Source organism: Phyllostomus discolor, chromosome 9 (assembly GCF_004126475.2).
Source record: "Phyllostomus discolor isolate MPI-MPIP mPhyDis1 chromosome 9, mPhyDis1.pri.v3, whole genome shotgun sequence".
NCBI classification, from domain to species: domain Eukaryota; kingdom Metazoa; phylum Chordata; class Mammalia; order Chiroptera; family Phyllostomidae; genus Phyllostomus; species Phyllostomus discolor.
This window is the reverse complement of record NC_040911.2, coordinates 11,079,188-11,101,708: the sequence shown is the minus strand read 5'-3', so window position 1 is coordinate 11,101,708 and position 22,521 is coordinate 11,079,188. Positions and strand designations below refer to the sequence as shown.

At 53.1% G+C, this 22,521-nt stretch overlaps 1 protein-coding gene across 1 annotated transcript in view; it reads right to left on the bottom strand.

The window, feature by feature from the left end:
- ALPK2 (alpha kinase 2) overlaps positions 1 to 22,521 on the bottom strand; it is a 94,555-nt gene that overhangs the window by 1,948 nt on the left and 70,086 nt on the right. The window contains exons 6-12 of the mRNA XM_028523540.2: positions 20,172 to 20,319; positions 17,994 to 18,121; positions 17,857 to 17,892; positions 16,858 to 17,132; positions 15,310 to 15,398; positions 12,088 to 12,305; positions 7,676 to 7,724 (exon numbers count right to left, since the gene is read on the bottom strand). Coding sequence (XP_028379341.1) covers positions 7,676 to 7,724; positions 12,088 to 12,305; positions 15,310 to 15,398; positions 16,858 to 17,132; positions 17,857 to 17,892; positions 17,994 to 18,121; positions 20,172 to 20,319 — 943 coding nt within the window. The remainder of the gene's footprint in view (positions 1 to 7,675; positions 7,725 to 12,087; positions 12,306 to 15,309; positions 15,399 to 16,857; positions 17,133 to 17,856; positions 17,893 to 17,993; positions 18,122 to 20,171; positions 20,320 to 22,521) is intronic.

The window sequence follows — 22,521 nt, the reverse complement described above, 5'->3', positions numbered from 1 at the left end:
TTCACATCTCCGCCTTCTCCTGTAGGAAGGACACCGTGGGAAAGGCTGACCCCGGGCCGTCAGCCTGCCTGCGTCTCCTCGGCCGGACGTGAGGCCGCCTGGGCCTAAAGGGACATCCCATCCCCTCCCCCTGCTCTGGACCGAGGCCTTGCTGGCCTCCCCTCCGTTCCTGAGCTCCTCAGACAAACTGGGAAGATCAGGGGCAGGGGCGGCCTCCCCGACTAAGAGCCCTGGAAACAAGCATGGTCATCTGTCTCAGGCCGCCTTGAGGCTCTTAAGATGTCCAGGCAGCATCCAGCCTCTGCAGAGAAAAATCCCTAATTCACACCACGACCACCCAGAAAATTCACCCGTGGCTGCTTCAGCACTGCACAGCGGCCGCGTGTACGATGCCAGGTGACAAGTGAGTCCTTGCACACTGGTTCCCGCCCTCTGGGATGGAAAAGGCTGGGTTTGGACATAGGAGCCCAGGCTTTTCACTACAAATGGGCTCCTTCTTTTCTTCCACATTCTTTCTGCCTTTGGAGTCCTCACTGAAAGCCAGAGGAAGGCAGTGGGGACCGAGGACAGATGTCACCACAGAAGGCCGAGCATGGGCATGCACAGAGTGGGAGGCCCCTTTTCAACTCCTGATGCCCTTTGAACCCTGGCTCAGGTGCGTTGCTGGGGAGCCCTCCTGACCTGCTCCACGCCAGCTCTGCTGTCCAGCCTCTTCCCTGCATCCCCTCCTCACGCCTTCCCTGCACTGACTGGCCTCTCCCAGGACACTGCTCCTTGCTCAAGGACCTGTCCCGGGAAGGCTTTCAATGAAGGCCAAGGTAACAAATGGATACCAGCCCCATCCTCAGAGCTACCTCGGCCCAGGGCGTCTCCAGACCACGTTTCTGAACTTCACGTAACACTGGACTTTTTTTTGTTTCGATATCCAGCCTCTAGAGAATGGAAAGTCTTTCCCCTTTCTCAGTTTGGTCCCTGTCTCAGCCCGGCTTCTCCTGTGGTTCTTCTTCCCTAGGACTCGCAGCCCTCGTCATTGCCTGGGGAGAAAATAGGGCAGCATCCTTTGCGTTTCGCCATCGGGGAGCCCCGAGGTGACTTGCACCAAGCTCTAGTGTGACACCGAGCCGTGGGACGTACCGGTTCCCTGGCTTGTGGCTGCTTGTCTGCCACATGTATCATCTGTCACCTGCAGGATGGGGGAGACCACAGATGCGTAGTATCGTGACAACTGTCCAGCAGGATTCCCACTGCGGACCTCACCACTTTGCTCCTGTTGTGTGGATGCAACGGGTTGAATAGCGTCCCCTCCAAAAGGCATGTCCTCCCCAGAACCTCAGAATGAGGCCTTGTTTGGAAATAGCGTCATTGCAGATGTAATGAAGGTAAAGTCATACTACAGTAGAATGGGTCCTTAATCTACTATTGCTGGTGGCTGGCTATGTCAGAAGAGTCCAGAGCTGTCCAGAACAGCTGTGACCTCACGGGGAGAATGCCACGTGATGACGGAAGTGGAGATTAGAGAAATGCGTGCACCAGCCAAGGACGCCAAGGGCCGGCAGCCACGCCCGGGAGAGAAGCTTGGGACACATCCTCCCTCACAAGCCCCAGCAGGAGCCGACACCTTGACATAGGACTTCTGACTTCCAGAACTGTCAGATGATAAACTCCTGTTGTTTTGGGCCACCCAGCAGCTTGTGGTGACTTGCTATGGCAGCCCTCAGAACTAAATCAATGGGCTAAAGAACCTTGCACTGGAGAACCGCCCCACACATTTCCATTTTTAGAAATTAGGCTCTGTGGGATTTTACTAACTGGATGTTTTTGTCCGTCACCTCAACCCAGCCCACTTTTCTAGCCCATCGCTTTGCTGCTAATCACTCACTGTCTCCAGGAGTGGAGCAATCCATCGATTCCACTGAGCATCCCCCAGCGGAATCTTTTCTCAACTCTCTTTTCTGTTGGGTGGGAGGGGCACGCCAATTGCCCAGGGATCCTGTTAGAATGGCGGGTCTGGGGTGGGGTGGGCGTGTCCAGCAAGCCCATGTGCAGCAGCAAGGAGTAGACAGCAGTGTGAACGACCTCAGCCACCCCTCTCGGGTTGGGAAACTTCTCTGTGCTGAAACTGGAACACAGCTGTATCTTTTCTTCTTGAAACGTGTGTGAGACAACATCGTAAAATCGCGCTGTAACGCTCCCCGTTGCGGGGAGCTAGGAGGCTGTTTTCTACAGTCCCCGCCCTCACTCGACACAGGTTTCTTCAGTACAGGCCCATCTCACTTTACTGCGCTTCACAGGTGTTGTGTCTGTTACAGACCGAAGGCGAGACCTTCCATCAGCCAAAAGATCGTGACTGGCTGTGTCACAGTGGTCGGGACCCGAACCCACAGTGTCCCCCAGGTAAGCCTGGATTCACTCGGGTTGAACCTGTGCTAGGCGGGCTTCTTGCTTTAAAACCATTCCCTTTTCCTCCCTCCCATCTTGATAACGGATGAGCCTTTCAGACTCACACAAAAATCGCCCTCTGACAGCATGACCACCTTCTCTCTCAGCTGATCACAGCTTCCTGGGCCATTCCTAGTTTCCAAACACACCTGGGGAGAGGGGGGAGGGCAGAGCAAGGCTGCAGAAACTTCCAGCTCTGGCTGTATCGAAGAAATCAAAGATCGTGTCTGCCTTCACAAAGGCCTTGCTTAAAGAGAACGAGGTGAGATAAGAAAAACCTACAGAGAATTCCTACTTTCTCTATAGAAAAAGCCAGAAGCTGTGTATCACCCAAGGGTTCATTCCATACCCTTTCTAAAGAAAATGTTAGTGTATGGGGAATGGCTACAGGGGCGCGGAATTGAAATAAGACCCCAGTTTGGTGTATGCATGCGTGGGAGGGAAGACTAGGGCTTGACAGAATATGGGAGTTTATTTTAATCTTTTCTCCTTCCCGGGGCTCGCAGGGCCAGAGCTGGCCCGACGAGCCTGCCTTCTCCAGGCCGGCGTCCTCCCGGCGCGGCTGCCCTGCTATTGGGGCCTTCACCGCCTCACGTGCGCCCCTCCGCGGGGAGCAGGCCATTCGCGCTTCTGTCCCGGCTTCTCCTGGATTTGGTTTCCGTGCGTCTTACAGCTCCCTGCTCTTTCTTCCAACGGCAGGAAGGCACGGTGCTGGCCGGTGGCCACACTGAAGGGCGTCCCTTGTGGCTGTTCACACCGACCCTTTCCTGGTCCAGTGCTTAGGGAAGAAACCTGCTCAGGGTCCATCTCTTTGTTTTGCTTCATTCAGCAACGTAAAATAGGCTTCCGGGTGGGCGGGGCAGACAACAGAGGGCGAAACTACTGGCTCTGGTGCCCTCTGGTGGTTAAATTGCAATCGCGCCATCTCCCCAAAACTCAGCCGCTGGCCGGAGCGGGGCGTGGGTTTGCGGGACCCCCTGGGGAGCACACGGGTCAGCGGGCGCTGCTTTACACTGGTTTGGGGTTTGATTAGGTTTTCAAACCTCAGTTACAGAATTAGGCTTTTTTTTTCCTTCTCCCTTCCAGGGAGCTCTACATGGCTGCACAATTTCAAATCAGAAACATGTTCCACAGTTAGTGTCTTGTTGGGTCTGCCTAGAAAGTGGATTATTAGATGTTGCAACAGTCCTACCTGCCAAACTTTGCAACTTGCCGTTTCCGTACTCAGCCCTGCCGAAAGAGTGGGTCCTCAGGCCTGGGGGTTGGCACCCAGGAGAAAGAGGACACATTCTTAAAAATCACACTTCCAGGGGAAGTTGCATTACAACAAATAAATCATGACAGTTTCCTATTTTTTCTCACAAAATTATAAGTAACTCTTTACCCTCAGAATAGCGCCACACTCTCTAACTTCATTGAACAAGAGAGCAAGATAGGTGGCATTTATGGGGGTGTCTGCAGCCAAGGTCCAGACTGAGACACAGGGAAAGTTTCCTTTCAATGACCCAGGGGTCCTGCTGCCTGCAGGAGATCCTGCCACGGCTGGCCAAGACAGTGGGCACCAGACCTGGGGGGATGTTTCCTTCCTGTTTCAACTAATTCAGAATATGGTTTATGCTCATTAGTATTATTAGTTCTTATTAAGTAAGTCCTATTTGCCTCCTCACTGCCTCTCCCATCCAAGCCCCGGGATCTTCCCACGGAGGTTAAAAGACCACGGGTACCGCTGCCTGCATGGCGCCGGCTCCCCTTCCAGCGTGGGTGCACTGAGCATGGGAAGGGTGTTTGCTGGGAATAAAGAGCATGAGCTTCCTCGATGCTCCGTCACCTGCCTTCTCTCCTGCTCTCAGGAAGTCCTCCCCCACTCGCCATTGCTTCCCCCAGGGCCTCTCTCGGCCTGTCCGCAAGCTGCCTCCGAATCAGAGCCCTTTCCGAGCCTCTCCTCATGGTTCAAGCTCCCCTTTGCAGCACTGGTTCCCACTGGAGGGTTCCTGCAGTAGAATCTGGCCTCCGAGCGTTGAGGAGCTGCCCTTTTCCTCTGGGTGCCTTGCTTCAGGCAGCGTCTGCCTGTAAGCCGGGCTTCCCCCTCCCGCACCCCCTGCTCCTCCTTTGGGAAGCAAGAAGGTTGGACACGGTTGCTGGTTTTCACTCCTGAGCGGAGTGGTTCCCAGGGGCCTCCAAAGGGACCTGCCAACCACCCCTTGCATTCCGATGAGAGGTTCCCCTTTTATCAGTATTTCTAACTAAGCTAAGAAATGTTTCTTGGGGGGCGGACAGGGATTGTGACTTAAAAGGAAAAGCTTAAAGAAAAGAGAAAAGTCTAAAAGGACACAATAAACAGGATGATCTGACATCCATCCCAAAGCCCTCTGGCTCCACAGCAGAGTGCCCTCCTCTCCCCCCTCCTGCTGCTCCAGGACAGCCCTCAGGACCCAAGGCGCTAAGTGACACTTTCAGACAACGTTTTGCTCCAGGCTCCTGCCAACAGTCGCCCTAATGGGCCTTGGGCAGCTGTCCTAGGCCAGACAAGTTGCATGAAAGCTGAGAACAAAACCAAGGCACTGGATTTCTTTTTAAATTAGGAGAAAAATAGGATCTGGGTCCCCGGAAGCTGTTAAGATGCTTTCCAAAGACGCCTTCCGTGATCACGCCCTTAAGCTTGTCTTAGGCTTTGAAACTTCTTGAGCAAGTCTCTGCTCTGTTTTGGTAGACAGCTGTTCTAAATGACGGTATGAAATCTGACTATTCTGGGGTCAGGCAGAGGCATGGCAGGGAAAGGAAACTGTTATTTATCAAGTACATACTGAGCTTCGGGGGCTAGATGTAGATTAGCTGGGGGAACCCTGGAGATAGCTCCTGGGGGCCCCATTCTGTCCATCAGTGGCTGCGAGAACTTAGAGTCCTGGCTGAGTCTCGGTCAGACAAGACCCCAGCACTCAGGCCGGGTCTCCATGACACCTGGGTTCGCAACATTCAGCGGAGAACATGGCGTCTCTCAAGGAAAGCTTTACTCAGGAAATTCTTCTGAGGTCCAGAGACATCTCTTCCTAAATGAGGACACTGTATAACTTTTGTAAATGGGGGAACCTGTCCAGGACAAAGGCCTAGCTGAAGGGTCTGCTGGGACTATATGTGGGAAATGGTACCATCCTGGACAGCCAGGATGTCCAGTGGTCCTCTCCATCACACAGGCCAGACAACTTCCTGTGCCGCCCGCAGCAGGGCTGCCCGCAGGGGAATCGGGGTCAGCGGCAGGACCGGAGCTGCCTCCCGAGTCTCTCTCTACAACCCCTGTGTCCCCCCCTGTATCACACCCGCTCCCGACGAGCCGTATCCCAAGCCCAAGGCCATGATGGAATTCCGATTTTCAGGACACTGGTCAGCACAAGGGATGGAGAGAGTGCCAACACAAAATTTTATTATTCGGAGCAATTTCTCAGAAGAAAAATATCCAAACTGTGTCTCAGTTCTAAAACCCAATCCGCCGACTCAGACTCATGGACCGGAAGGAAAGTTACCAGAAAGAGCGGCCCTGGCCGGGGGCTGGGCTGCAGCGTGTCCCATGCACCACAGGGTCCCAGGTTTGGTCCCCAGTCGGGGCACACGCGGGAGGTGGCAGCCAATCGATGTCACTCTCTCCACCCCCGCCACACTCTCTCTTTAAAATCAATAAACATTTCCTCCAGTGAGGAGTGAAAAAAAGAAAAAAGCGTCCTCTTTCCACTTTTTCCCCAAATCCCTCTACTTTACTCCGTCCTTCATTAAGGTTGGAAATGAGTTTACTCATTAAAGCCCTGCTGAGGCCAATGAGCTGAAATAAGCAGAAAGCTCATGCAGATAAGTCGTTACTGCCCGGGAGAGAAAGCCATAAGGTTCTGTATTAGCCATAAGGTTTTGTTTGCTGTATTTCTGATGCTTTGGCATCTGGGGCCTTGCTGGACCTAGAGAGGCTGCCCCTCCCCAGGAATGACCAATTCCTAGAGAGAGTAATTGATTGGCATCCTAGAATGCCTTTCATATGCAAATGTACCGGTCCAGAGCCCTCCACCCCCTCCACCTCTATTGGGGTTTCACAATCAGGGCCACTTTCTCCCCAGGGCGGATACCAGACAACTAGGGACAGCCCCTACACACCGGAGCCCACTGAAAATGTTCACACTAGATAGTCTTAAGCCCTCGCACCCATCCCTTCCTGCAGAAACCACAGTAGGGGCCTCACCCACATTTCCCCTGACGGAGGCCCCCCCACCCACCCCCACTGTTGCACGGCCTGTCCCCTCCTCTCAGGAACGTAATAACTGTCTTTTCAACAGCGAGCAGCTCCTGATCTGTTGGCCTCACCCAACCTCAACAATAACAATAACAACAACAACAACAATAACAATAACAGCACCCGCATTTTCAAACAGAAGCCATCCCTTCTGCAAGTCATTCGCCCTCGACTGCCTCCTCCCGACAAGCGGTCTTAGTGCCTGGCAACAGCAGCCGTGGGCAAGGCAACGGTGGCTCCAACCCAGCGCTCTGTTTCCACCAGGAACCACGGGAGCCTGCCTTCTGGGCCGTGGTCACGCGAGGCAGCGAGCAGGCGCAGTGTGCGAGAGACGCGCCAGAAAACTGTGGCCGCGCTGTCAGGTCCGGGCGCGCTGCGCGCAAGCACCGGGAAACAGAACCACCAGCAACAAGCCGGGTAACTAGCTGAGCACAGCCCTGCCAGAGCCGTCTGCCCCTGCAACCACCCTGGAAGTCTGGGAGCCGCCTGAAGGACTTTGGGGCAAAACGAGGGGAAAATACATAAAAATATGCAAGCTGAATGTACTGCATTCAACTGACACATATACATAATTTTTATGTAAATATATATATATATTTTTTGATGCTTCTAATAGCGAAGATGTTAAACGTGCAAAAATGGAACATTCGGAGTTAAAAGAAACCCCGACTGTGCCGGCGTCTCCCCGTGGCACTCCTGTTGGTGATTAATCCTGAAATGCCTTTGCAGAGCTCTTGTCGTTCCAACGCTGGGGCCCAGACGTGTTTCCCTGGGAGGACCAAGTCCGCAGATGTTTTATGTAAGCGGGAGAAATGAACTGAATGCGTCCCAAGCACATGGGTCACCCGCCGGTAGGACAGGAAGGCTGCTTTGCCCACATGGGTGCAGCCATATCAGCCAGGAAGGTGTTGGGGAGCCCAGAGGGGAAGGATAAGATAGATGCACTTGATTTTTTTTTCTACTCACCCTTTAGCCAGCGTTGCTATGCCCACGTCGGTCAGCTTCATTCCCACGCCTACAGGAAGGGAGAGCGGAGAGAGAAGCCGTGTCAGACAGGCGGGCCCCCCTCCCCCCAAGGACGGGGCGGGGCCGTGGCAGCCCCTCCCTGCGCCCACACACACTCCCCTGCTCCAAGAGCAGAGGCCCCTTTCTCAAAAGGCCGGCAGCCTTTCAGACCCGCGTCAGCCTCACGGGCGGACCAGGGCAGGCAGGCCTCGGCAGACGCAGCAGTTCCGGGGAGGCCCGCCTCTCTAGGGTGGTAGCTAAGGCGTGTTTTCCAGGCTGCTGGACCCCTGCTTCGGTCTCGCCATTGCAACCTCACGAGCGGCCTTTGAGGGCAAGGCACGGGACCCACGGCGCAACCCTGCTGGTCTCTCTGCACCAGCCAGACACCAGTCCTGAGTCTTGCTTGCCCTGACACTTGTTCTGTCTGAGCCGGGCTGGGGGTGGCTGGACCTTCCCACCCCGGCCAGCAGGTGACGCGCTCACTGAGGGTCCTGGCAGCACAGAAGCCAGTCTGGGCTGTGGACAAAGGAACCACCATTCCGCCAAAGGCAGCCCTGAGGTTTGACCTGATGGCCAACTTGCAGAGCTCTGTTTTCTGAGGCTCAGGAAAGGAGCCCTAGAAGGTGAAGGCTCTGATCCAGAGCCTGGACCACAGAAGAAATACAGGCCAGGCTGCTGGCAGGCTGGCTTGGCAGCCCTGCCTTCCTGCTGTGCACCTGTGAGCTGCATTAGTTAGGCCCCGCGCTTGGGGTGAGCTGGTGAGCATTTTAAAAACCCATTTCACAGGTGGCCAAGAAACCCTCTCATTCTTTTAAAGCTGCTAACACCTAGAACATTTGTAGAAATGCTTCCCATGGCTTTTATCACAGGACTGTGCTTTAAAAAAAAACACACACACACAAAAAACACCAAATTGCAAAAGCCCTCTTTGGACATCTCATTTTGTGGAAAGCTACAGCGCAAAAACCAGAGCTCCAAGCTGCACAGAAGTCCAATTTTAAAAGTCATTTGGCAAAAGGTCCTTGAGCTTGAGAATTGCTTTTTCTTGCTTCTCACAGTTAACCAGCTGTCACTTACAGCTTAGAAAAATAGAATATGATTTTTTAAAAGGAAACGTCTCTCTCTTGGTTTAATAATTTGCCGGCAATTCAACCAAGGTTATTAAAGTTCTCTATAGGACAATAATTTTCAGTTCTAGTGTGTGACTATTAAACTGTGTTGGGGATGATAGTCCCCTAAGGGTCGGCTCTGTTGGAAAGAAAGTAAGCAGCAATATGAGTTTATCATCCAGAATTTGAGTTCTTGGGTCTCTTGGGGGACAGCTTCTTAGGAGCCCTGGGGGTCTCCCCAGTGGGCAGATCGTAGGGCCCGGCTTTCACCTCTCCAACCTGCAGGACCCGCCACGATCCTATCAACAAGCACATGCAACCAGGGAGGGAGTAACTTGGAACAGCCTGAGAAGGTAATGGTTGAGTCTGGGTTTGTGTGTTTCTTCAGTGCTAACTAACCCCAGTCCCTCAGTCGGTTTATGAAATCTGGATGCTGTTGAGAGCACAGATGTGCTGTCCTGTGCCGCAGTGACGACGGTACTGAAAAGACGTCCCCCAGCAGCAGCTGCAGAGGGTAAATAAACACCATCATGAAACACCCCATTAAACCGCACACCTCATTTGCGGAGAGAGGTAATATTCCACTGGAGTTGTTTACCAGTGCCTGGACATAAAACTAGCTGGGCGTGAAGCTCCAGGGTGTTACTTTTCGGTAGGAGAACTCTATTTAATGCAAAATGAACTCTGAACGAGAAAGGATGGGGAGCGTCTGATTGCCCAGCAGCGTCTAATTAGAATAGATAGCAGTCCGCTGAAACCACATTGGTGAGAGTGTGGCTGCAACATCTCCTAAAGCCCGCGGCGGGGTGGCTGCCTGCAGCTTGCAGGGCAGCCCCATCTGCAAGGCCACAATGGCGTGCTTCCCAGCTGGCTTTCGAGGAGTCCCCCACGGTAGCCTCCGACTTCAGGAGACACTTGGGAATCCCTTGCCAATTTGTGAATTTGTGGTTTCATGCACAGAGCTTGGGGTTTGGAGTCAAATTGTGAGCTCGAGCCTTGGACCCTCTGCTTGTCAGCTGAGTGACCACAGGCAGTGAAATCACTGCCTCTGGGCCTCTGCTTTGTCATCTGTAAAATGGGGGTCCTAGTGTCTTATTTGCAGGGTTACTTTGAAGATTAATCAAAAACAATAGGAGAAAATGAGTGCATACAAAACCTCATGAAATCCAAGGCAGATCTGTAGTCTGGTTAATCAGATAGTATCAATGTGAGTCTCCGGGCTTTGTCTTGTTTTTTTAAGATTTTGTTTATTTATTTTTAGAGAAGGGCAGGGGAGGGAGAGAAACATCCATTGGTAGCCTCTTGCATGCCCCCAAACAGAGACCTGGCCCACAACCGAGGCATGTGCCCAACCAGGGATCGAACTGGCAGCATTCTGGTTTGCAGGCTGATGCACAATGCACTGAGCCACAGCAGCCAGAGCAAAACCCCACATTTTGATGTGCACTATAGTTCTGTGAGATGTTAGCACTGGGCAAAGCTAGAGGAAGGGTGCATGGGGATGTCTGACATTTTTTGCAACTTCCTGTGTCTATGGTTAGTTCAAAGTAAACATTTTTAAAAACAGGGAATATCTGTTTCACCAAATGTGTCACTGCCTCACTCAGTCTTCACCACGACCCCAGGTGACAAGAGCTGAGGCACCCGGAGAAGTCTGCACTCTGCCTGAGGCTGACCGCCGGCCAGTGCGGCAGCGATGGCGACGGCGGCTGGAGCCCAGGGGCAGCCCGGCTCTTCGCCGCCCTGCCATGGCTAGATCTGAGCACCCGTAGCTGGAGCAGTGCCTTACATTCAGCAGTGCAGCTTTTAGCTGCAGTTCAGATTTTTCTTGACTGTTTGGAAAGGAAAGGGGATGGGAAATCCTGTGGCAGAGCTCCTGGCGCCCCACCCATCGTCCTCAGATGAACCATTTCTGTGCACACTCGCCCCACCTCCCGGAGCCACCACCAGCATTTCTCTGAGACCTTTCTCCGCTCGCAGGAGGCTGCTCTGCTCAGCTTGGCTTGCGCCCGTGCAGGCGGAGTCTTCCGCTGGTAACTAGCGCGGGGGTCACCCCCTGGGTGCAGTGATTTGGGATGCCTGTGCTGCACAGGCCCCCGGGCTTCCCCCAGGAGGCGTGAGCTTCGGAAGCCCGCAGTGGTAGCTGCCTGCACTGGAAGGTGCCCTGCCGGCTGCCTTCCCTCCCGCTACCCCACTTCCCCACGCTCCTCCCAGTGTTTACTGGCATCCCTCTGACCCCCAAATATTTGTCCTTGAACATCTGTGCGTAGTAAAGGAAGAATCTGGACCAAATGAAGTTTCACTCCTCCCCCAGCTCCTAGGGCTCATTTCTAAACCCTTGGAATGTCCTGCCTGATAAGAATAGCTTTGTCTGCTGGGGACCTTGGCCCGGGTGGTGTCAGCTTGACCTCTGCAGAGGCTAGAGACTGAGGTCAATTTCACGGGCAGCCAGTCATGCCTACGTGATGGACCCCACTAAAAACCCTGAACACCAAGGCTCGTGTGAGCTTCCCTGCCTGGCTGGCAGCTGTCCGTGTGTGCTGCTACACGTCAAGGCTGGAGAAGTAAGCACCATCCCTATGGCACCGCCAGGAGGGGACACCTGGGACCTCCTGCCTGGTCTCTCCCGGACTCTGCCCATGCACCTCTGCTTTTCACCGATGTGAGTCTGTGTCCCTTGGCTACAATACAGCGTGACCACGAGTACGACAGCTTTTCTGAGTTCTGTGGGTCCTTCCAGCAAACAAGTGAACTTGATGGGGGTCCTGGGGACCCCCAAACTTGTCTCGGACTGCTTCTGTGAGGAACCCAATTATGACACCCCCCACTACATACAACAAACATATTCACTGTTCCCATAACGATGTGTGTATAAACTGAGCACACGCTGCAAATTCACCAAGGGGGCCCGAACTCCAAAGTAACTGTGACAGACCCTTGCACCTATTATGAATGAATGATTACATCCTAATTTAACTTTTGGCACATCCGGATTCTCATCTGTACTTCTGAACCTGCGCCCGTTGAGGATACAACAAGGAGGTCAATCTTTGGTTGCCTGCTGTGATTGGCATGAATTGTTAACATGTACTTTATGACTCCACTGGGCCAGTCATTTCCAGCTTTGTCACGGCCTTGTTTCTGATGAGACATTCGCAGCGCCCTCTGCTGGTGAACGTGCGTAGAGGCAGCCAGCACGCCTTCCTCCCACCCTTCCCCCTCACACACCCATCACGCCACCCTGGGGCAGGCTGCTCTCCTCACCCTGCATGTCGGTGACCAGAAGGCAGCCCCCCGTTTTCTGGTATACCCAGTGCTGGAAGGTGCAGCACTTCTGACCCGCCTCCGAGTCTCGTCTCAAGAAGTTGATCTCCTTGCCGTCCCTGATGGAGTACTTCACGAATTCCCCCATCAGCTCCTCCTCCACCGTGGCATAGGGGATGTTGTTCTCAGGCCGATGGATAAGAAAAATAGGAATGATCCTGGAAGGCAAGGGAACATGGGCATGTGTCATGCTCTCCAGTGGGAATAAAGATTTTGGGGGGTTTCCTACCTTCACCTGGAGTAGCAGGGAGCCGCAGAATAAACCCCAAGTTTCCATTAGATTTAGACTAAAAATCCCCCCAGTGATTATTCAATGGCTAAAAGGATGTGCATCTGTTTTTTCTTTGTCCCTAGAGTTGGTCAGAAACTTCTCCAGAATTGCTCATGTAGAAATGGGCATCTCTTTATCATCATTATCTCAATGACCCCTTGGTCATGTGACTGCAATCCATCTAACCATCCATCCTATGCCCAGCCTTCCAGCCTTCCTTCAGCCCTTCCTTCCTTCCATTCAGTCGGCCAATCAACAGACATTCACTCAGTGGCTTCCAGGTGTCAGACACTCCCCCAGACTCTATGCTGGGAAACAGCAGTGAAGGAAACAGACACTGCTTTTCTGGATCTGACATGTACATGAGGAGACAGGCAGGAAACCAGTAAATGTATGCTGCCACGTGCAACGAGAAAAAGCCGGGAGGGAAGCTAGGAGGCCCAGGGGTGGGGGAGGGGCCGCTATTTTACTTAGGGCAGAGATGGCCTTGCTAATGAAGGACGTTTGAGCAGAGACCTGCAGGAAGTGCGGGGGGGGGGGGGGGGGGGGGGGGGGGGGAGGGGGGGGCGGGGGGGGGGGCGGGGGACAGGGCATGAGCGTATGTATGGGAGGAGCCTCTCAGGCGGAAGGAACAACTTATGGAAAGGCTCCTGGTGTGCAGACCCCCCACTGCAGGGCGGTGAGCGAGGAGTGAGTGCAGCAGGTGAGTGGGGATAGGGGGAATGCGAATCCAGACCCTGAGGCGTCTGGTTGGCCATTTGAGAAACTCTGCTCTACTTGTACTGAGCGGGACGAGAAGCCATTGCAGGATGCTGGGCAGAGGAGTGGCCTCCTCACACCCTGTGTGTCTGGGATCACTCCGCCGCTGTGTGTGGGTAGCTGTGCGAGGAGGACGAGGGCAGAAGCAGGGAGACCAGAGAGGCGGCTCTGCAGTGGTGATGGCAGCTGGGAGTGCAGAGTAACCAGATCTTCAGTGCATCTTCAGGCACTAATCCGCCCACGGTCACCTGGTCCTGGAGGATTGGTTCATACCTGCTGCTCTTGCCTCTAACCGCCCTCACCTCCTCCCTCAATCTCACTCTCAGGTGATGGCCTTGCTTCCCGTTCCAGTGTGAGAACTCAGTGAGAGCGGAGCAACCAAAGCTGCCACCCCACCTCTTCCCATCTCCCGAGGGCTGCACTTTCCTCCTCCGCCTTCCCTTGCTCCTGTGCAGGACCCTCTCTGCCCCTGGCTGAACCCTCTCCCCCACGGGTGCCTGCGTTCCAACCCCTCTCAGAGACGTTGCTCCAGCAGTCTCCCCTCTGCAGCATCCCTCTCAACAGCATAGCAACACGCTGCATGCAGTGCCTCCACGGAGCGCGTTGGCCCTGAGCTCGCATGAAAGCTCGTATCCGTTGTAGACGCACTGTTTCCAGTCCCTCCCTCCCATTCTCTCTCGAACCCCCCCCCCCCAAGAACCTTTCCCACTGAAGAGGCATTGGTCAGCCGCACCACAAGCAGCGTGTTGCTGAGTCAAATTAGTGGTCCCTTACCCTCAGCTTACTGGCTCTCAGTGGCACTCGACTCAGTTGCTCTCACTTCTTTTTGAAACACCTTCCCATGGCTTCCAGAAACTCACTCCCTCTTGGTGTTCCTCCTGCTTCCCCGGCTACTTCTTCTCCCCAACCCTGAGACTCCAGCCTGCCCGGCAATGCTCTTCTCCCTCACCCACCACTCCCTGCAGGGGGCGCTATGTGGACCGTGGGGTGGACGAACCATTTGCCTACGGGCCAAATCCAGCCGCACGTCTGTTTTCACTCAGCCCACAGGCTAAGAATGAGTTTTACAGATGGACATTTGCGATTGATTTGGTTACCGGAATCACCCACTCTGAGCCCCAATTAGGCAAAATGTTACTTAAAAAAAAAAAAAGAATTTCACTCTTCTCATTAGTAAACCTGTATGTCAAAAATTATATACAATAATTATTATTGTATTTTAAAATACACCAGTAAGGGTGTGTTACATAAGGATCTACACAATAGCCTTGATTTTTGCCTCTTGACCACAGAGCCCCAAACAGTTGCTGTCTGGCCCTTTACAGAAAGGCTTGCAAATCCCTGGTCTCGAGTTTTGTGTTCTGTTGATGACTATCATCTTCCTCCTGATTTCCTCTCTCTGCCTCAAAAGCCACAAGCACGTTCTTGTCTCCCCATCCTTTAAAACAACCGCCACTACCTTCCTCTGTAGGGACTTCGCCCTCCGTGCACTCTCACCAGCCACGCGCTCACAAACTCTCCCGTGGTTGGGAAGGAAAGGGGTCTCGGGTACGGAAATGCCCTGATCCAGCTTCAGCACAGTGGTGTGCTTATCGGGGTGCTGACATTTGCTTGGGTGAATAAACAGTTCATGAGTGGATACAAGAAACCAGTTTAATTTATCCCAGTAGGATTCCAGGAAGTGGGTATATCCTGTGCCCATAATCCGGATCACTCAATTCACTCTCTCTAGATATGGATCATATTTTATTTTCACCGTGGGACTAATCGTCTTGTAATATTCTCGTGTTCTCTTATATGTGCTTATTGTTCAGATAATGTGATATTCGTGAGAGTAGATATCCTTTCTTTTCTATTTAACATGATAGGTACATTTGTTGAATCCATCCATCCATCCATCCATCCACACACACATTTATTTGAAGGATATTTAATAAGTGTCTTTCTGTGAGCCTCTGGCAATCCAGTGACGAACAGGATAGCAGCCATGGGTGTCCCCACAGCTTACAGAGAGACCAGTCAAAAGGCTTGTTCTACTGGTCCTTTTCACCCTGTCGTCCCTCCAGCCCATGCCCCCGAGTCCCCAACAAGTCGGAGGAGGCAGAAATACAGGAGACAGGACACACACTCACTCTGGCACTTCCCCGAAGCCTTCCAGAGGCTGTGCTTCGGCAGCGTAGATCTTGGCATAGTATCTGGCAGTGTTTTGAACGTAGCATTCCTGTATCACCCAAACACATGGGGAAGCCCAGTGATTAGAGGAAATTCAGAGAGTGGTTTGGTAAAGCTCATCAGACTTCCTAATGCAGGCCAAGCCGATGGACCCCCGACCCCTCCCCTGGCTGGGGGCACAGAAGCCACAGTGATTGCACCCCAGAGCCGGCCACTTGCAGAGCAGCCCTGAGACCCGCAGGAACGACCCAGGCGAAGGTCACGTGGTCTCTGCAGCCAGGTGTCCCTGAATTATAAACTCTGTAGAACTGCATGGCTGAAGTTCTTCCCTGAACTAGGGGGGGCTGGCCCCTCAGCGGGATGTCAGATCAAGCTCGGGGCTGGCTGGGTTTCCCATGAGCTCCCCCGTGGAGGTTCTTCCTCCAAGGTGTAATTTGAGTTGTAAATAGGGAACACCTGGACAAGACTGTTGGCACGGGAAAAGCAAATTGGAGTCTGCTTCCCACTCTGTAAGGCATTCCCGAGTGGGAGTCTGGAAGCAGGGGCACGCCCATCACTGGGCCAGATGACAGTGAGGATGGAAGGGATACTCGGTGAAAGGAAGGGGAGGGGAGGGTGGGTAGGAAGAGGATGAAAAACAGTGGGCAGAATCCTATCCCTGCAGAAGAGGGGCCGCCTTCACGCGCACCGAGTCCCACGTGGCACAGCCACACCGGGGAGAATCCTGGGTGGTGAGTGCCTGAAGGCACCCAAGACAGTCCCCTAAGTCCAGTCTGCTCATTCTGTGGGTGGAGATTGCAAAAGCACACCCAGCTGGTGAAAGGGGTAGACCCAGCGCTCCTGAAAGCTTGGCCACCTCTGGTGTCAAGAATGGAGCATGCGGACCGAAGTGGAGGGGGAGGCAGGGAGAGAAGCTCACGCTCTCCCCGCCCTCTGGCTGCCCGAGTTCTGCAACTCTCTAGCACAGAGAGGGGGGCACGTAGCTGGAGACTCAGGGTGCTCTCCCTTCGTAGTTTATGGGCTGACGTTGAACCAGACTCAGGAAGGCCGGAAATGGGGCAAATGTTCCTGTCCTGTCCTTCTCAATATATCCCACCCCCCTCCTCCTCCATCCGGAATGAAACACTCCAGGAACTCCTCCTGCATTTAGCTGTCTTTGGGGATCCTGGCCTCCAATGTAGCTTACGTGCCAACCCCCCCTGCCCCAGCTTCCCCTGTCATCCTGTGTCCAAGTAGATCCAAACCCTCAGGGATCTCCTGGGACTCCCTAGGAGATGATCTCAGCCTGGGCCAGCCCTGGCAAGGCACCTCCAGACACAAGCTGAGCCCCGTCTGGCTGGTGCAAGGCTGAGAAGTGCTCCTCGGAACTGAAACTCGATCCCCGGTAGTCGGCCTGCACCCCTAAGGGAGAAGCACACCCTCTTGGAGCCACTCCCCTCAGCGCTGAGTCTGGTCACCACGGGTCCCTCTCCCTTCTCCAGGGACACCTCCGGCGCGGGTGGGCCCACCTGGGCAGCAAGGGTGTAGTTCCTCTGGACAAGCTCGTCGTCGTTTCTGGTCCCGTAGGCCACGGCGTTGTGCACCTTGAGCACGCAGGCGTGGCCGGGCTGGAAGACGGGCAGGAGGCCCCGCATGACTTTGCTGCGGAAGGCTTTGCGGTGGACGCCTTCCCCGAAGTGCAGCTCCTCCGTGGCGATCTGGCCTCGCAGGCGGTCCCCGAAGTAGCGGTCCCGGAGGAAGTCTTCTCTGAAGATGAGCTGGCTGAACTCGATCTCTTCACATCCTGAAACACGGCTCGAGTTTAGTTGCACTCCACATCCTGCTCAAGGGCCCGACCCCCCCCCCCCCCCCCCGTCTCATCTTTGAGCGATGGCTCTGTTGCGAGTCAGGTGTGCTTTCCCCTCTTAGGTTCCACAGGTCAGCCTTGGACTCAGCAGGTGGCCCCGGGGGCAGCGGGAGTGTCCCTCCGCAGCAGCTGCTCAGCTGTTGCTACACCAGGTGTGCACCCGTGCCAAAGGAGAGCCCGCACACCCACCTGTCATTTCCATTAAGATGCAAATAAATGGGGTTGTTCTCCCAGACACCTGGCGCTCTTTGGGCACCTGCTCAGCTAGTCAAAGTGAAAACTCAACGGAAGAAACCAAACACGCCGTGTGTCAGAGGTTGAGAAAAAAAACCCCTGCAGGTGGCCGCATGCCAGTCTGGGGCTTGAAGGAAACAGTCTAAGCCCAACCCCCGTCCACCTGTTCCCAGCAACTCCCACTACCGTCCGACCTCGGTCACACACGATATACTTCCGGATATCCGCAGCCTCGAGAACTCATAATACAGGCCTTACGGTCAGGTTGCAATGGCTCGTGAATTTTCATTCACTTCTCAGTCATTCCTAAGCTCTCCCTTCCCTGGTTAGAAGAGTCCCCGGGAATATTTCCTCCACCATTGACTCCAGGAGCTATTTCATACTTGACGACGGGCCTGCCCCCTGCATCCCACTCACGTGAGCTCACCTTTCGCATCCTGGCGACTGGAAAGTTGTTTGAGAACTGGAAGAAGATACAGAAGAGAATGCTTTCAGAACAAAGGAACATTCATTGGCAGGGGCTGGTGGTTCTCGTGTATCGGAAAGGGAAAAGCTGAGGTTTACCTTCCGGGGTGAGGTCAAACGCCGCCATCGCCTTCCCGTAGCTGTTCTGGATGCAGCAGTCATAGAGGCCCTGGTCCTTGTGGCTGGCTTGGACGATGGCCAAGGACACCGTGGAGCTGTCTCCTGCGCTGGAGTGGGGGACGGTAACATGGGTCCTCATTCTGAACTTGCGTTTTTTTTCTAATGCACTTAAGGCGAAAGGAACTAGTGTTTCTCAGGCCTGATGTTTTCAGCCAATGTGTTGGCCAAAGGACAAGATCACGATAAGCTGTTTAAATAGTATTTTTATCTGTAGGGGATGATCAGCACGTTTCTAGTTTAACACTCTCACTCCCAAACGCAGTGTTAACACACAGAAACATTGGGGAGAGCGGACCGTCGTTAATAAAGCAAAGGACGAGCATCGCGAATTCTGGGGGCTGATCAGACTTTCTGATCAGAATTCACGTAGTTACGTTACTAATCCAGGGGACACATGCTTGAAGGAGAACCGAACACATCACACCCGACTATAAGCCCAGACACATAAGGGACAAGAAAAAGGGAGGGGGTCTTTGCTGTTGGTAAGTGACTCGTGGAAAGGCTTGTAACGGAAACAGTCAACTGGAATTAGCAGGAAAAGAAACTTGGTAACATCTGAAATCCCGTGGGAAATAATGCAAATGATCTCTCCGTGTGTGAAGGAATCATGACTCCCAAATGTGCTCAAGTGTTAGCAGAGAGAAAGCTAATTGGTGCACCTGACCCAGATGGGGTCGCCCAGGGGGAAAGGAAGCAGACGCCACAGAGACCCCTGAGGCCCCGGCCATGTGTCATCAGTGAAATCACCTGCTGCTAATGCTCGATGCCCCCTGGAGGGAGGCTAGGTTCTCTAAAGACACCTCGAAAGGAAAAAACCAAAAAGATTCAGGCGCGAATTCTGAGCTTCCAGCCAAGTGGCAGAGAATGCTGGCTAATTGCACTTGGCTGGCGGCTACGGAGAAACATTTTTAATGACTAATTAGTACGTCTTTTTGATAAAGCTCTGGAGAATAGCCTTGATTTAAAACTCAAGCCATTACTTCTCCGTTCTAATTCCTCTTAAGCCACTCGTATGACAAGCAGGTAAGGGTGACAGTTTAGGCAAAGCAGATTTAGTGACACATCAGTGACATTCCAGTGAGGTTTCTGCGGTAATACTGAAGAAGCAAAACTATGGCTCAAACCTTCTGCAGCAGCATGGGGGGGCGTCAACTTTCAGACATAATCCAAGCAGACCTGTTTGATCTGATTGTGCAGACAACTCCCATTTGTCTTACTTTTTCAGTCTGCTTGTGACAAGATTAAAGGGATGGGAACACCTCCCGTGACTCAGGGAGCTGAAAAGGGACCCCCTTCGGCAGAAAGAGGTTTCTGAGAGTTGTCTGGGTTATGCTGGTTCCCACTGAACCAGGTGGCCTGGTTCTAGAATGATCCACACCTCCTCAGGTGTGCTGGACGAAGCTCAGTTCTCCTGAACAAGCCCTTATCGCCAGAAATCTGCTTTCAAAAAGCCATCAGTCAGACTCATCCCACATGGAGCGTTTTTGGCAATGACCCCCCCACACCCCTCTGATAGCCTGGCACCCCAGACATAAACCGCTTTTCCCACCTTTGAGATGGTTGCTCACCACCCTCATCAGCGGCCACTTTTCTGCAGCCACACGGATTGTCTTTTCCTTTTGATGCACCTTCTCGGCTTTGTTGGGTCTTCACCAGGTCAAGGGGAATTTGCGAGACAGAAGCACAGCAAGTGCACGGACACTCGGAAGAGTGCTCTGACACCCTGGGGCCACAGAGCCTGGCAGACCAGAGGGTGATTGCACGTGTTCCCCGAGTATCATGAAAATGTAATGATTTTAAAAACGGAAATGTAACGCTGTGCTGTCAAAGGTTTTAAGTCACAGGTTTCAATGTAACGAGAGGTTTTGTGACTTCCTAAGGCCGTGGAACCCAACCATGGCAGAGCCAGGGCAAGCACCGGCCACCGTTTCCCCGTCCAGACACCCGACTCCCCTCACTCACTCTTCTGGGACACTCTGGGTGTGGAATTTCCACCCCGAGTTTCTGTTTTACTTCCTACCGTGTATCATTGTATTTCAGAACCATGTGGTGCAACAAGCAACACGTATGCAGAGGCACCGGGCGCAAATACCGCACCTTCTCTGCACCTGGGCTATTGGTGTTGAATCTTTTGTCCACCAGATGGTAGAATCTTCGTGAATCTCTGCAAACTGGCAGCTTAATCGTACATTTCCGGAGTGTTCGGGAAACATCTCGGCTTGGATCCTCTTCAGTAAGACCGGAGCTGGGGGTGAGAGGTTGGCAGGTCAGCGTTCCTGGAACAGTTGCAAAGAGCTTTACAGCAGACGAAAGGCTTCTCCTCCTCGTCCCCCTTAATTCTCACAACAGTCCCAAGAGACAAGGAAAATGATCATGACCCTCAATGTATGCACAAGAAAACCGAATGTCTGAGGGGACCTGTGGCTTGCCTCAACACTAGGAAAATGAACAAATCAATCTATGTAATTACTTTCCTTTTTTTAAGGTTTTATTTATTTATTTTTAGAGAAAAGGAGGGATAAAGAGAGGGAGAGAAACATCTATGTGTGGTTGCCTCTCATACACCCTCAACCAAGGATCTGGCCTGCAACCCGGGCCTGTGCCCTGACTGGGAATTGAACCAGCAACACTTGGGTTCACAGGCCAGCACTCGGTCCACTGAGCCACACCAGCCAGGGTCGCAATGACTTTTCTTCACTTAAAATTCCTTGAGTAAGGTCTGTGACGCACAATGTGAAATACAACTTGAGAGACTTTTCTTTTTTTTTTTTTTTTAAGACGAGGGAGAAGGATTTTAGATACCGGGAACCTGGTTCCAATAAAGACGCTCTTAAAGTCTCACCAGAGAGTCCAGGTCAAAATCAGAGCTGGAGATCAGAGAGTAAAATAAGATCTGGGTCATCCAGATCATTGTGGTTAAGCCCTCAGGTGCAGAAGGCACCTCAATAAATCGTTATTTGCTGAAAAGTATTCATTCATCTTTCCTCTGATTACCTTTGTCTTTGCAGAAGATTGCCATCGTGTCTGATACCAATTTCATCAACAAAAGAGAACTGTCTGCTTGAGTGAAATAGGAGCGATAAGGAAATGGTTTCCAGAGTTGGGAGAGGAGCTTTGAATATCGCTTTTTAAAATCAGGGGTGAGAGCTCCATGAGCCCGGCAAATGTGTAATTGCTCGGGGCAGCCACTGGGAGGCAGCATTGACAGTGGAACAAGACAAGGATAGCCAAGCCAGCCAGGTGGTTGGAATTCCTGGAAATGTGGTGTCTGTTGGTTAGAGACCAAGTTCCATAACTCTGCAGCTTTGGTAACATAAAATGTCCTATAACTCAGAGCCAAGACAAAAGTCATCAATACTGATGCGTGTTTGCTCTGGCCCCTGAAACTCCACCGCTGTGAAATAGTCGCGGCATTAAGCATGCCTCCCAGCTCTCCTGGATGCCAACAGACCCTTGAGTAACAGAATTCACACTCTCAGGCTCCCCGGGAGGGATACTGGGCTGCTCGGGTAGCACATTCTCCACGAGAGAGTAGCGGGAGTCACTAACAATATTATGGCAGAGAGAAAATATGCCAAGTGTTTACTGATGGCAAACCCCATCTCTGGCCACTTGGCTCCTACTGGCTGTGCTGGGAGTCCAGCCCCAAGTCCTGAACCCTTGGTTCGGAGGTGAGCAAGCCACCTCATCTGGGATGCCTTTTCTCCAGGGCCCTTCCAACACGAGGCGGTCATGGGTGGTTTGTGGGGACCAAGCTTCCCAGGGTCGCCAACCCCGCCTACTACCTGTTGTAAGTTCTGAACACAGAAAATGGGGGGACAGAGGAAAGGGCATAAAATGAGCAGCGCAGTTGAGGGAGGGGCTCTGAGAGAGGCAAAGCTGGCTTGGACAGGGAGCCTTGGGGCTTCGGAGAGGAGCCCCATTTGTGTGGGACAGGGGGACCCATGTGGACGGAGGAGCTCAGAGGGGGCCTGGCACTGTCGCTGTACTAAGTCTCGAATGTCCGGGGGAAAAAAAAGGTTACTCAGATTGTTTAACTTCTTTCAGAATCATCCCAGTCATCCCCCACCCTCAAGGCCTACCTCCCCGGGTCACGGGTGCGTGAGTACCACCCCTCCCCTAATGCTGCAGCCCGTCCCTCCTGCCCTTCGAGCTCAGGGGGGCTGTGTGGCGGCTGAGAGCAAACGCTCCAACAGCCTGTGGTGGTCAGAGTGTCCTTTCTCCTGCGGGTGACCTGAATAGCCGTGGGCGAGCATTCCAAACAGATCGCTCCCCTCTGCGGCCAACCCACTGCAGAGGTCTTCTGAGATGCTTCATTCTCTTTAAATCCGCTTAACAACGTGTGTCCTAACAGTCTGGTTGGACCCCTCCAAACTCCTCGGCAGGCAGTGCTGTGGGACAGTTTGGGATTTAATCCTGTCTGAGACAGGGCTGAGGGCCTGTGGAT